Source organism: Euprymna scolopes, chromosome 38, assembly GCF_053919585.1.
Source record: "Euprymna scolopes isolate OS-2025 chromosome 38, ASM5391958v1, whole genome shotgun sequence".
In the NCBI taxonomy this organism is placed as follows: Eukaryota; Metazoa; Mollusca; class Cephalopoda; order Sepiida; family Sepiolidae; genus Euprymna; species Euprymna scolopes.
Window position 1 is genome coordinate 22,715,609 of NC_136519.1, and position 15,922 is coordinate 22,731,530.

Here is a 15,922-nt window from a genome sequence, read left to right on the forward strand (position 1 = left end):
TCAACATTTGTCGCTCGCCGCATGTGGATTAGTCTTTTTCCTATAACATCTTGGGAAAATAAAAATCCTGCAGTCAAACTTGACCTCATTAACTCATTAAAACGGGCACCTGCCAAATCCAGATAATTAAATAAATTCAAACGTGTTTCCGTTAGCATCTCGCAGTGGGGCAATGGTTAATGTCACGCGTTTTTTTTTTTTCACGCTTTAATTTACAACTTTGCCTCAAGGGTTCGGGTTCCATCCTCATACTTACCTACCAAAACATTTTTACCCCACCCTCCACTCCCGGAGTTTCCACACACACCTACAAACACCCGGGCAACGCTGGGTACCCCTCGCTAGTCTAATATATAAACCTTACCTGTCTGCTAGGGTGTGTGTGTATGTTTGTATGTCTCACTAAAACTTTCGTCAGCAGCATCGGACTGGATTGAAACCGGTACCATCTGAAAAACTGATCCCTCGGACGCATAATATATGAAAATTAGAAAAAAAGATTAATTCTGTGGTGGTCAACTGGACCAATTTTTTTGCAAAGATGAGGGTCACTTTTTGCGTCCAAATTTTTGCAAGTCACGTATGCATGGAAAACTGAATGTGCATGTAAAAAACGTTATTTTGAAGGGTCATAAGTCGTTGCGGCCGTGACAGCTAGCGTGTTTGTTTTTTTTTCCATTCTTTTCCTCTTTCGCATTTCAGGTTCGAGCCTGCCTACTGCGGCTATTTTATTTTTATTTATTATTTTTTTTTTGCGGTCGCACGGGCACTCGCTGCTATTTTAATTAAAAGAAAAGTTGTTTGGATTTATTTATTGGGGGGGGGGACGCACGGACTCACAAAACTTTTTCTGTTCTTTTCTAGGGGTTGCTCACTGTCCTTAGTATAGCAGCTCTGCTCAAACCGAATTTCATGTCCACCTGGGCAACGCTGGGTAGCCATGCTAGTCCTATATAAGGGGTGATCAATTGAAAGACTTAACTGAAAAATCAATCCCAACACTAATAACAGTATAATCAGAAGAATTCAAAGGAGAATAGGAAACCGAACAAAATTCAATCAGTAAGGGGAAATCACTCACTGTTTTGGGATACACAGAATGAGGGAAAAATACAAACAAATACAATATACACATTTATTTACATACTAGCAGGCCACTCGGCATTGCCCGGTCATAAGATATGCATAAATATAATATTTGAATTAATGCATAATTCTTCTCTATTATAAATAGAAATACCACAGGTATTAAATGTAATATTAAATACAAACAAATACAATATACACATTTATTTACAGACTAGCAGGCCACTCGGCATTGCCCGGTCATAAGATATGCATAAATATAATATTTGAATTAATGCATAATTCTTCTCTATTATAAATAGAAATACCACAGGTATTAAATGTAATATTAAATACAAACAAATACAATATACACATTTATTTACAGACTAGCAGGCCACTCGGCATTGCCCGGTCATAAGATATGCATAAATATAATATTTGAATTAATGCATAATTCTTCTCTATTATAAATAGAAATACCACAGGTATTAAATGTAATATTAAATTCCTGTAAAAAAAAGATGAAGTTAAAAAAATGGAAAGAACCTGACACCTGTGCATGCAAGTATTATCTCTTTTCTAAACAGTTCACTTCTTGTAAGTAAAAAAAAAAAAAAAATACTCGAGCTGTGATCAAGGTCAAGACCTAAAGACATTGAGTCAAGTACAATAACCATTAGGCCAGCTTAACACGATCTTTAAAAAGTGCTTTCAAACTTACTTATTTTTAACATAAGTAGTTTGTCATGTGAATGATTCATGCAGGTGCCTTTGTGAAACAGTTGAAAAACGGATAAAAATCTGTACCACTTACCAATTTTTCAATTTTTACTCCTTAGCAGCCCCTTTTTCTGGATAAAAACGGATTAAAACATTTCCCACATGTCTGAATACCCTATATACCAATGGAAAAAGGTAATTTCTGAATCATTTTAGATTGGGGGGGGGCGTTGCCAGGGTGTGTGTAGGTGGTTTTGTAAGGAACCCGGGGGAGGGGTAAAAAGTGGTAGTAGCTGGGAGGGGGGGGGGTCAAAACAACAGTAGGTAGTTTGGGTGGAGAGAGGTGTTGTTAAAAATAAGAAAAAAAGTGGTAGTAGGCAGGCAGGCAAAGGAGAAAAAGAAGGTTAAAAAAAAAAGTGACGCCTAAGCCAATGTCTCTATTGTGCGACCGGAAGTCCTGAACGGTCAAATTAAGCGTAGTCAATCCAACCGAGACGATGACTTTGCAAAAATGTTGACACAAAAACCGACCTTCCTTGTGGGAAACTACCCAGTTGAGGGTGAAGAAATGAATGTTTTGGGCCAAGTTTTCGGTATTTGTCATCCGAGATATCAAGCTTTAAAACAATACTGATCTTGTCAGGATACGTCGCATCTGTTGAAAGTTTTTGGCAGATATACAAACATACATACATACATCCGTTCACACAAATCGACGATTGAGATTTATATTATAGATGAAGATTTATTAATTGTATTATTTGGATTCTTCGAACTATTGTTCTCATCTTGTCTACAAGGACCCATGGCATAGTAGATAAAATACTTGGTAAAATTCAGTTGTAATGTTATACTCTCTTGGTGGTTGAAAGTTGAATCCTTAGTGTGTACGACACTCAAAATACAATTGAGAATTACTTTTAATTTCTACCCAGTCCTGCTGATGGGACAAGAGCATCGTATTAGCATGGATTAAATAAATGAAGAAGGTTGGAGGTTACATCGACTGAAACATTGTGAACATGAGACTCAGGATAAGATAGTCCGAAGAATCCAAATAATACAGAATATATTTTAGCTAAACTTTATCCTAGCAATATTGAACATGTATTGTATTTGGAATAACTAGGTATCTTATTGCTTTCAACTTAAACTGTTCTTATCAGCAGCAGCGGTGTCTCTACCTTTTCTCATCAGAGTAGGAATGGTGTCAATGCGGTGATCTCAGAGTTATGTTGACTCTGGTTCCTCACATAGCTACCCATGGCAAACAGTATTTGGACTGCAACCTGACTAACGGGTCTCTTGTGAAAATCCAGAATGAGTCGGCATAAGGGTCCATTGCCTCTGTCTCTGCGTATGGCAAATGAAGACGTATTGAACGCAGAACCACAAATCAATGGAGCGAGCCATTCTTTAGTGTTCTGGGTCAAACCTTGCCTGACTTCATATGCAGCTCCTGAGCTTTGCTGTACCTGGCATCAGGGATAGAAAAATGCAATCTTGCAAGTTTAATGAATAGCTACAAGCAATCAGGATATCTTCCTGCAGATAAGAGCGTCCTGAAGCACGATTTTTGTGAGCCTTGTTCAGAAGTTCAATTCAGTTAACAGCAGCAACGGCCTGTATTTCCTCTTACAGAAAATGGATTGAGCCACTATTTAAACTGCAAATATAGGTGTCTGCCTGAAGGAACTGCTACAACTCTTTTGAACTGTGGCTGGGTACTTATTAGCCCTGTTCATCAAAATATTCTGGTTCCCTCATATAAAATGTGACCTTCCGGCACAAGACATTTCATAAATGCGAACAATTGGTTCACTTTTGGGTGATCTCACTTGGACACTTCTGGCATTCATCGTATTGCGATCGTTTCAAAAACTGATTGCAGGAACCGTGCCTTCTTATAATTGCTGATGTTGAGATGAAGAAGAACCTGGAAAGCAAGAATAATCGAAAAACTGTAATTAGTCAGAGAAGCCTCCGGCCAATCGTACGTTGCCATGAAGTCATTCATATTTTGTTCCGTTGTTATAACAGCGACCTTTAAACAGTTTATCTTTTTTTTAATTTCTTGATTACATGAATGTGTTATTTAGATAGGCAAAAGGAATCTGCAATTCCAAACAAGTTAAGGTTTCGGGGGAGGGGGGTATGTTATGATGTCCAACCTTATGTCTAATAATGACCTCTTCCACTTACTGTCTCTTTGAGGTTATGCATCAGTTATACATACTTGGCAGTCGGACTGACGTATAACGACATTTTTAGTTGTCAAGTTTGTGAGTTCCACTATAAAAACGTTTTAATTTGAATAAAATAAAATATGCAGCAAGTGCACTTGAAAGCCAACCCACAACGCAATATTAGGAAAATAAACAACTATTTTACTTGTTTGAAATTTATGATTTAAATATATTTCAGAGCCAAACTCCATCCTCAGTATGTTGTTTTCTTTCTTTTTTTCTCTCTTCTTTCGTCCTATATTGTAAAGTTGGAGAAAGAAAAGTCTGTTTGCAAGAAAGAAGAAAAAAAAAAAGGAAGAAAACAAAATACTATCTTATATTTCTCTTCATCTGTCTGCTTCATTTTGTCTTGGAAACTACTGAGTTAATCTGGGTGAAATTTTTTATGAATCTTTGTTATGATAAGGTGCAGTAAACTAAGTATTACAGGGTGGAATGAAAAAGTACCCCCTCCCCCAAAGAAAACAACACTACAGCTTTATTTTTAAACTTTTATTCAAAAAATCAATTCAGGTAAATGGATTATGTAGTAGAGCTGACATCTATTTAATGTAGTCGCCTTCAGCCTCTGTTGTATAGCAAGGTGGGACAATAATAAAACAGTTATATGTTATATTGAGAGGTGCGGAGATATTTTTCTTGGCACCAGATAAACGTATAAATTGTTTGTATGTTGTTTAGTCAGAGGATATGATAACAACGTATAAACTGAGTCATGTTGTATCAGAGAGTTATCACACAGGTATATATTACAATTCATATTTACATAAAGTATAATTTTTTATGAGACGAATAATATATACTTCATACATTTTCTTTCTCCAAGAGTTCTTGTATCTTCACTACTGAGCTCCGTGATGAAACATGAAATGACCAACACCATAACCAATTGAGACCTCTGTTCTTCTGTCTTTTGTAAATCCATAGAACAACACTGTATATTTTTAAAATATAAATTTATTTCAGCTGTCTCAAATGATCTTCACGAGAGTTTGCATTTCGTGTCTACATGCTTGTTCTTCACAGCCTCGCTTCCTGGCTTGAAGCACGTCTGTTCACTTCCATGACCAAACTCAAACTCTACTCCTTTCTCTAACCTTCCTTCTTTTGTGAAATCACAGAACAACACTTTATATTTTTATAATATAAATTTATTTCAGTTGTCTCAAATGGTCTTCATAGAGTCTGCATTTCATCTACATGCTTGTTCTTCGCAGCCTTGCTTCCCCGTTTGAAATACGTCTATTCACTCTTGTCACTAAACACCAACTCTTCTGTCTCTAAACTTCCCGACCTCTTGACCTCAGTTCCGATGATGTAACCAATTAAAAGACACGTCTCCTTAATGTGACTTCCTGTGTCATGTACGCCTGTTCAGGGTTATTTTGTTTATATTCAACCTAGCTAATTTATATAAACATCTTCAACTAAAGGCAACTTTAGGCACAGTGAGGGGAATTATTGATAGTGTTTACAGCTAGACGAGTGTTTCTTGTGAAAGTTTGGCGAGGGGGGACCATAGATTGAAGCTCAGTCGAACACTTTCCATGAAAATAATGATAAAGCAGAGACAAACTCACAACATCTCTTCTGTGAGATACAGGTTGTAACGAAGAGAAAAGGACATCTCCCACCAGGCCACAAAGTCTATTTTGAACCCTATCAAGGCAGGACAAGTCTTTTCTAGCAGCTCCTGCCCATATGTGTCTGCACGATTCCAGATTCAAGGAAGAAAGATGAAGAGGAATATGAACCAGATACGGAAATGAGATGTATCGCCCCCTTTTGGCAAAGAATTGCATTGCCAGAATTAAAGGCAATAATTATGGTGACCTTTTGACTACTGTTCTCATCTTAAGTGTTATTTTCATGTTTCCGTGAATGTAACTTCTGACCTTTTTGGGGTGAATCTTTCTGCCAAACTCAGAAATCTACACTGAATTTCAAATAGAATCCTTTATTTACTTCACAGGTGTAGCATGTTCTTGTTCTGTCAGCCATGACAAGGTATTTAGAAGTCCTAAGTAGTGCAGGTTCCTGAGTTTGACAAGATACACCTGAAGAAGGTCGGAGGTTACATCGACCAAAACATTGTGAAAATAACACTCGAGATGAGGACAGTAGTCTGAAGAATTCAAAGAACAGAAATAATCAATCTTCATCTCAAATATTCAGAAAAATAGAGGGATTTTATTTATGAAGGTTTGACTTGTATAGAGTTGCTGCGTTCCCACTATTTCCATCATCTAAAAACTTCAGAATCATAAATGGAAATTAGTTGAATTTTCTTGCTGATCTATATATTAATACGATAATATGTGTGTCATTTTCTGTGTCATATGTATATCCGGGTCGTTTAATTGCTATGTACTTCCATTTCTTATCATAAATATTTTTACCAAGAATTCTTCAGAAGTTTTGGTTTTGGTTTCAGCTGATGGCACTTTAGTCATCTATTTTTTTTTTATAAATAATTTTACCAATTCTTCATACGTTTTGGGTTCAGTTTTGATAATAGCTAATAGCACTCCAATAATCTATTTTTTAAAAATACTTTTATCAAGAATTCTTCATAAGTCTTGGTTTAAGTTTTCGATTATGGCACCTTAGTAATCTATTTTTTTAAAGAATAATTTTATCAAGAGTTCTTCATAAGTTTTGATTTTGGTTTCGATTATAGCTGAAGGAACTAAAGTTATATATATTCATTAGTTTGGGATTCGGTTTTTATTCAAGCTGATGAACCCATGTCATAAAGATATATTTTTTATTTTTGAAATAACAACTTTATAACATAAAAAATCGATAGAACATTAACTCTATAATAATATATCCAAAATCTGCAAGAATTAAAATATCATATTTAAGCATATTTTACGACCTGGCTACGCCGAGCGTCCTTGGATAAATACTTTTGCAGTTTTAACAAAAGAGCTACAATAATATCAGTGTGTCCCCATTCACACTGAACATCTACAGAATGCCAACATCAATATATTATATATGAAAGAGTCCCCTGTGGAATTTCCACAGGTCCCGCTAGTTGAAATTAATATTATTTTCCCACTTTTTTTTTTTTTTTTTCTTCAGGTTTTGGATGCTTTGAGCGACTGTTCAGACACCTGCGGAGAAGAATCTGATGAATTAAAACGTCTGCTCAACAAGCCACATGTTCAGGTAAGATTCATATTTCTATCTTGATATTTACAACATAACAACATTGTAGTACAGAAAAAAATTGTAATGAATGCAGATATTACATGTTTCAAAACGTCTGCGTGTCTTGTAGGTTTCAGCTGCTGGATAATAAAAAAAAAAAAAATAAAAAAAATAAAGGAAATGGCGATGCCCAGTTAATTTTATCCTGAATGATTGCGCCAAACTAGCATAAATTCTCACCAATCCTATGCAAATAAGATGCTGCTAATTTCGGATTTTGGAGAAGCAAGCTCTGACAACAGATATTAAAGAAGCAACGCTCGCCTAGGCATTTGTTGAAAAGTTTTGAGAGGAAAGGGGTTAGCTCAGCAGAGCATTTTTTAATTAGTATAGCAGAGATGAGATCAGGCCTACAAGCTGTATACACATGCCGGATTGAAATGTTACATATTGTTGGAAGCTGAGAGAAGAATGTGCAAATTACGTTTGACTGCAGAAAATAGTGTAGTCCATGTCTATCATTTTTAACACATCGGTTCCTGTTAGATCAATGAAGATAAGCAACATAGAGCCTAGTCAGTACTAAATGGGGGACCATTTGAGAATACCAGGTGTAGTATGCTGTAGGGGTTTTGCTTCTTATTTAGAATTTGACTTAATTTAAGAAATAACGAAATTACTGAAAAATTATTGTTATATTCCAAAAATCACATAAATTGATAAAGTATTTTTTTTATATAGAAAAGCAGTTTTCAGGAAATTTTAGTGATTTTAAGAGTAAATTGTATCAATTACAAGACTGATTGTGACTTCAATAGCTCAAATTCAGTTGTCTTCTATTTATTTGATGAGAGTATTTACATCGAGGGGTACAAGGGCTAGTAATATGTTGGAGCATTCACCATTAAAATACTTCTAAAACAGGCAGAGGGATGCAACATTTCTTCGATGGGACAGAGATTGAAGCTTATATAAACCTAAAAATAAATATAGCCCATATTTGTACTTATTATGCTTAGCAACTGTTTTAAAATTCATAATGATTGGTTAATTAGTTTAGAAGTCAAATCTGTACATACACATACCTAATTTTGTAGAGATATTGTGTGAATTTATTACAGAGAAGCCCATTCTTACCAAATTAAGTTCTGCTTCGTTTATGTTTGTAACGCTGCCTGAAGAAAATCAAAGGGGAACAACTCTTGATTGATTTATTGCATTTTAATTCTGCTGCTTTAATTTCGTGTTTTTCGCACTTCACCTTTTTTTTTTTTTTTTTTTTTTCTTTTTTGAAAATAAATTATAAATATAATCAAATCTGGCCATTAATATCATTAAAAAAAAAATTATACTTAAATAGGTTGACAGCTTTTTAGTTTACCGGTACAAAATATAATTAAATACCAGTTTCACACTAACTTTTTTTCTTAATTCTTTGCATCATTTTTTGGCTAGGAACAAAGTGTAATATCTGTTCTGCTACTACATTTCATATTTTCTGTCCTCAGTGAGTGAAGGAGAAATTTTCCTAGACTGAGACAATTTTTATTTTTGTCATAAGCCAAAGTAATATTTTTTTTTGGGGGGGGGAGCTATATTTTCTCCATATTAAAAACCAATCTTGTGAGGAGTATTCTTTATTTTGTTTTAGATGAGGATTGATTATTCCGTATTTTTTTTTATTTTAACTGCAACTCAACATTCATTGATGAGTATGCTGAAAATGAATATCAAATTTAAATTTGGGGCAGATAAGTAGTTTTCTCGATATTAAGACTTTTATTATCCAATCTAATCCTTATGCTTTTACTGGCGGCCATGTATTTTCCAAACTGAACAAGTACTAATGCGCATGCATGTTACAATATACCCATGTTAAGAATGGCGACGCCCACTGACATTCATTAAGTAAAAAAAAAAGGCCTTAATATCCCCAAATTTTAATGTGATATTAGTTTTCAGCATAATGAAACCCCATGAAAGTCGTCGTTTTAAAGGTGAGTGTTGTTGCAGTTAAAGTAAAAATAAATTTATCGATTATTTGGAGTATGACGTAACGATAGCATGCTATGCCTGTGGATCAAGCAGAATTCCGTTCAAAATTCTGCGCAGATTCCCAAGTTCGACAGAAAGATTTCTGAGTTTGATAGGATGTACCTGAAGAAATTACATTGACTGAAATAACACTGAAGATGAGAGTAGTAGTCTGAATAATCCAAAAAAAAAAAATAATACATCCTCATCTAAAAAATTCAGAGGCATTAACTCGTGGCGCAGTACTTAGAATCCTCAGTGTGGGTAACTGGAAATAAAATTGTGAATTACTTAGCACCTCTATCCAGTCATGGCTGATGGAATGAATTAAATAATGGGTTCCGTTTGAAATTTTTGTTCGACAGAAAGATTTTCAAGTCTAACAAAGAAGGCTGGAAGTTACATCGACCGAAACGTTGTGAAAATGACACTCAAGATGAAAATAGTATTCCGAAGAACTATTATACTATTATGCACCAATTTTTTATAATTTTTTTTTTTTTTTTTGTTGTATCATCAGTTTACATTTTTACGACTGAGACGGTGCTCAGTTTTTATGTAATAGCATCTTTATATTAATACTGTAGTACCTTTAACATACATACGTGCGTGTATCACGGTTTCCAGATTATAAATTATTCGATCAGAAGTCCCTATTCATTAAAAAGGGGATAGAAAGTCATAATATACTACGAACATTAAATTATTAGTATATTAGCAGTGTAATTATATTCATGCAGATATTCTACATGGTTTATACTTGCGTAATATTTGCGTAAAAAGGTTATAGTTAACATAAATCTCTTTCTATATATATTTCGACGAACTGCAAGCACTTGTACCCCCTCTACGTAAATACCCCCGACAAACCCAACAAGCAGCAAAATCCCACCCCTTCACAGTTGAGATCCCTAGATGTAAGAGAGCCTTCTACTCCAGTAGTTTCTTCCCCAGAACTGCTAGACTTTAGAATTCCCTTCTAGGTTCCTGCTTCCCCATCTGTACTGACATGCAGAAGTTCAAGTGTAACGTGAACCGACATCTTGCTGCCCAACTCCCCACCTAGTACTGCTGTAGCCTGTGCCCCTAATAGTACATCAAAGTGGCAATATGCCTTGTTTGGGGTGAAAATGTAATTTTAAAAAAAATGTAAAAAAGTTATGTATATATAGTTGTTTAAAAAATTTTGCCTACCAAACTCCTCTGTCAGTTTTTGGTCTACAGACATGAAACTTAATGTATAGGGTATTCAAACCAATGCAAAACTTGATATTTGGGTTTTAGCCGGGGAAATTGGTGCAAAAGTGAAAATTAAATAAATAACGGTCAAACGACAGCATTATGATTGTGCATGCGTAGTGTAATGGCTATTAGTTCATGTTTCAATTTTTAGCCTTGCAGCAAGCATGCCTTCATAGCTCAGGCATTAAAGTCAAAGCAAAGAGTAAATCGTAAGTTAAACGTTTTGGTTTTGATTCTCGGTGGTGGTGCACGAGTCATTTATTTTATTTTATTTTTTTTTTTAAATCATTACTATATATGTTTTTTTTTTTTTTTTTTTTAAATCATTACTATATATGTTTTTTTTACTTTTTAAATCATTACTATATATGTTTTTTTTACTTTTTAAATCATTACTATATATGTTTTTTTTTTACTTTTTAAATCATTACTATATATGTGGTCCAATATAATATGAAAATAAACATGAAATCTGCATAAATCAAAAATTTTTTTTTTTTTTTTTTTTTTTTTTTTTTTTTTTTTTACATTATTACCCCAAACAAGGCACATTGCCACTTTGATGTAAGGACATAAGCTACAGGGGTACTGTGTGGGGAGTTGGGCAGCAAGATGTCGGTTCACGTTACACTTGAACTTCTGCATGTCAGTACAGTTGGAGAAGCAGGAACCCAGAAGAGAATTCCAAAGTCTAGCGGTTCTGGGGAAGAAACTACTGGAGTAGAAGGCTCTCTTACATCTAGGGATCTCTACTGTGAAGGGGTGGGATGTAGCTACTTGTCGGGTTTGTCGGTAGTTTTTACATCGAGGGGGGTAAAAGTGCTTGTATTTCGTTGGAGCATTCACCGTTAAAGTACTTGTAGAACAGGCAGAGGGATGCTACATTTCGTCGATGGGACAGAGGCTGAAGCTTAGATAACAGTTCAGGACGTATCAGGTTGGCGACTCTCTTTTGAACCTTGTCTAGGAGTGAGAGACTAGTAGCAGATACACCAGCCCAAATATGATAGCAATACTCCATACATGGGCGAATAGTGGCCTTATGGAGGTACAGGATACTTTCAGGCATTAGTAGCTTTCTAGCATGGTAGAGAGAACCTACCTTCTTCGCAGCGATCCTGGCAATGCTCTCAATGTAATTGTTCCAACTCATGTTTCCTGTGAACGTTAGGCCGAGGAGTTTTTTTTTTTCTTTTTTTTTTTTACATGGGGGTCACCACTTATCAAGGCCCGGAGGCCACTCAGGGATAAGGGTTATTGCGTGTACAGTAATCAATGAGATAGTATTGTAGTAATCATTAGTATTGGGGGTTTTGATAGAGTGTCTTAAGGGGGCGGTTTGTCAGGAGTTTGTTTATGTTGGACTTGAAGACGTCCAAGTTGTAGTCAGGTGGGAAACAGGCAAGCGGCAGAGAGTTCCACTGGCGTGCAGTTCTAAGAAAGAAGCTTTGCTCATGGAATCTACGTTTGGATTTAGGCACAGATAAAGAGTGGGGAAAATTATTGACAGTAGTTTCAGCTAGATGGGTGTTTCTCATGAAAGATTGGCGAGGGGGGGATGAGGGATTGGAGCTCAGACGAGCACCTGCCACGGAAATAGCGATAAAACAAAGACAGGCTTGCAACGTCTCTTCTGTGGGAGAGAGATTGCAGGGAAGAGAAAAGGGCATCTCCCCACTAAACCACAAAGTCTATTTTGTACTCTGTCAAGGCAGGATTGTTTTTAGCAGCTCCTTCCCAGATGTGGCAGCAGTACTCCATCGTTGGACGTACTTGGCTTTTATAAAGATAGAGAATTGCATCAGTAGTGAGATATCTTCTGGAGCGGTAGAAGGATCCCACCATTATCCCAGCGTCCCTGGCAACAGATTTGATGTACGTGTTCCATTTTAGATCAGGATTAAAGGTCAAACCCAGAAGATTGTCAAAACATGGAGCCTCTCCAAGACGAGAGCCTTCCATTTCAATTGATGCCAGATGGGGATCAGAGCGTTGATGATGTAAAGATAGAAGCTTGGTTTTGGATGCATTAAAAGTGACCAGCCACCTCTTCCCCCATTGTACCATGCGCTCAAGATCAGAGGAGAGAGAATTAGAGAGAACTTTGTCATTTACGACCTTTGATGTGTTGCCATAGATGGTCGTGTCATTAGCATAGATGTCAATGAATGATTTAAGTATGTGTTTTGGGAGATCATTATGTAGATCAGGAAGAGAGTTGGGCCCAGGATGGACCCCTGGGAGACTCCAGCATTAATACTGTGGGCCACTGATTTCTGGCCATCAACCATTACTCTTATAAACCTATCAGAGAGAAATGATTCAATGATTGAGAAAACATTTCCAGTAATACCGTAGCTGGAAATCTTGTGAAGTAGGCCCTTATGCCATACCTTATCAAAGGCCTTCGATATGTCAAGAGCAATTGCCCTGGAAAGGAAATCTTTGTCAAGAGATTCCCTAATCCTATGTGATATAACCGTTAGCACATCTGCTGTAGATCTTGCAGAGCGGAAACCATGTACATTTAGATAAAGAGTCTTTGGACATTGCTATTGGTGGTAGAGAAGGTTTCTTGTAATTATTGAAGGAAACAAGTTTAGTCTTGGCAGCATTGAATGTGACCATTTTTTGTCCCCATTCCACTACAGATTGGAGACCATCCTCTAGTGTTTCTGCCATTTCTTTAGATATGTGTTCATTTGTTTTACTGTTGTGTCTGTTATATTGTCATATTTAAGTGTATTTTACAACCGGGCAATGCCAGGCGGTCTCTCCATTTACAGCGTGCCAAATTGGTCAAAGGGAAAATTATTCCCAACTCACATTTAGGTAAAAATGCACTTTCGTATAAATAATTGAATTCATTCAAAAGGTATCGCTAACAAAAGCAAATAAAAAAACACACACACACACACACACACAAACACACACACACACACACACACACAAACACACATACACACACACATATATATAGTTCTTTATTTTAGAAATCTTATGAAATTGTTTCTTCTCTTTTTTCCTGTCTTTTTGTGTGTGTGTGTGTGTGTGTATATATATATATATATATATATATATATATATATATATATATATATATATAAATTTCCTTTTTGTTTAACATTTTCTCATCTTTTTAGCTTATTTTCTTTATTGCTTTTTCTCTTATCCTACCTTTATCCTTTCTTACTCTTGATCTTTCTTTCTTACCTTTCTCTTTCCGTGTAGCCTGTTTTTTTTCTTCTTCTTTTTTTTTCCTGAATACATTTTATGGTTTTTACCTTCATATTGAACAGCAGTCACTTCAGTAGAAGAACACAGTTAACAATACATTTATTTCATATGCCTTTTGGGGACTTTAAACACACAAAAAAATTACTTTATATACTCTGACGTGCATTTCCAAACACAGAATTATTAGATTTTTTTTTTTATTATTATTATTCATTTTACAATTTATTTTTATTATAAAATTTGTCTCTTTTAAATTTAAGCATGGTATAAAAAAAAAAATGAAAAGCTAATCTTATGATAAAAAAATGCATCTCTTTAAATGTCAGTATAGGAAGAAACAATTTTTTTCCACGTATATAACATTTACTTTTTGCTCGATTTTCCTTTCTACCAATTTTACTTATGTATTTATTTTTTGTTCAAATTTATCCTAAGTGCAGATTCAACCTAAATTTTATTTCACTCCATTTGACATGAGAACACACAAAAAAAAAGAAAGAAAAGAAAAGAGCCCATCTTTCATTGAATCATTATTCCGTTTGACATAACGTCTCAAAGCCAGACGATAAATAATAGATAATTTTCTTACGCTTTTGTTTGAAGGAGGTATGGAAAGCTTTTGTCACATATGCAGAAATAATTCTTGGTGAAATGCCTGAAAGAAAAAGAAACTCTGAACGAATTTGTTTTTTTGTTAAAATAAACATTGACTTTTTCCTAAAGAGGATAAAAAAAAAAACAAAAAAAAAACTTAGCTTCCGGATCAAGGTTTTGGTTTTTAATCAATAGTGTCTTGCTTTTTATTCTCTCTCTCTCTCTCTCTCTCTCTCTCTCTCTCTCTCTCTCTCCCTTTCTCTCTCTCTCACTCTCCCTTTCTCTCTCACTCTCCCTTTCTCTCTTTCTCTTTCTTTCTCTTTCACTCTCTCTCTCTCATTCTCCCTTTCTCTCTCTCACTCTCCCTTTCTCTGTCTCTCACTCTCCCTTTCTCTCTCTCTCTCACTCTCTCTCTTTCTCTTTCACTCTCTCTCTCTTTTTCACACACACACACACACACACACACACACACACACACACACACACACACACCAGATTGTCTCTAGATTCCGGATTCTTTAGCTAAAGTGCACCAAACATTGATATTATTCTCCCTCCCTTTTGCAAAAAACTCAATCATGATCTGTAAAGTCCAAAATATTCCTCTACAAAACAACCAAACCAAACACGATGAATAAATATACGAAGATATAAAGAACTTAAATAATAAAAACTTTTTTTCTAAAATTACTGGATTTGGCACAAAAAAAAAGGGTTGATATGTCGTAAAACAAAACAACCAAACCATCTCCCTCTCCATTGTAAACTAAAGTTGTTGCCTCTGCCTAGTTTTAACTATTAAAAGATAACCTTAAAAGCAAATTGTGTTTCTAATTTTCTTTACATAACCTTTGTAGCAGACGATATGAAAATACACTCGCATTTGACGTCAGTAACATGACTATCTTTCTCTCATGAATGCTTGTTTTTAATTCGGGTACTTGTACAGTTTAATCAAGACATTAAAAAATTAAAATATCGAAAAAAGGTTCTATTGTACGTATTACTTAGCACTTCTACCCAGTCATGGCTGACGGAACCAGAGCATGCTACCTCTGTGGATTAAATAAAGGGTTCCGTTTAAAATTCTGTGCAGATTCCAGAGTTCAACAAGATACACTTGAAGAAGATCGGAGGTTCATCGACCAAAGCTATCTGATATGAACAATCAAGATGAGTACAGTAGTTCAAAGCATCCAAATAATTAATCCTCATCTCAAAAATTCAGAAACTTACAGAGGTTAGACTCCTCTAGATTGAATTGTACTCTGTGTTCAAGTGTATTAACAGGACATAACTGCCACATATGGTCTTAGAGAGATATCAACCATACCAGTTATTATAGGTGCCACATGGCTTATGAAGAAGAACTTGAAGTCCTACCTAACTAATATTCCTGGTGAACCAAGTGCAAAAGAGATTCAGATAATTGCACTTAAAGGAACAATGAGGATACTAAAAAGAGCTCTCGGTTGGTTTCAATAAAAAGCAGAGCAATGTTTGTAGCTGGTTTGGCTGCCACATACCCTGCATTACAATCTTCAAAGGAAGAAAATTAAAAAAAAAAAAAAAAAAGAGAGGCTGGTTAGAGACTAGGAGACAAGCTCTGTGTTATGGTCGCT

The 15,922-nt window shown here is 35.5% G+C and overlaps 1 protein-coding gene across 24 annotated transcripts in view; it reads left to right on the top strand.

The window, feature by feature from the left end:
• The window catches only part of LOC145263089 (peripheral plasma membrane protein CASK-like), a 1,377,184-nt gene that overhangs the window by 985,575 nt on the left and 375,687 nt on the right, over positions 1 to 15,922 (top strand). For all 24 annotated transcript variants that reach the window (XM_080119970.1, XM_080119992.1, XM_080119972.1 and 21 more), the window contains one exon: positions 7,125 to 7,211. In XM_080119970.1, the coding sequence (XP_079976096.1) occupies positions 7,125 to 7,211 (87 nt within the window). The remainder of the gene's footprint in view (positions 1 to 7,124; positions 7,212 to 15,922) is intronic.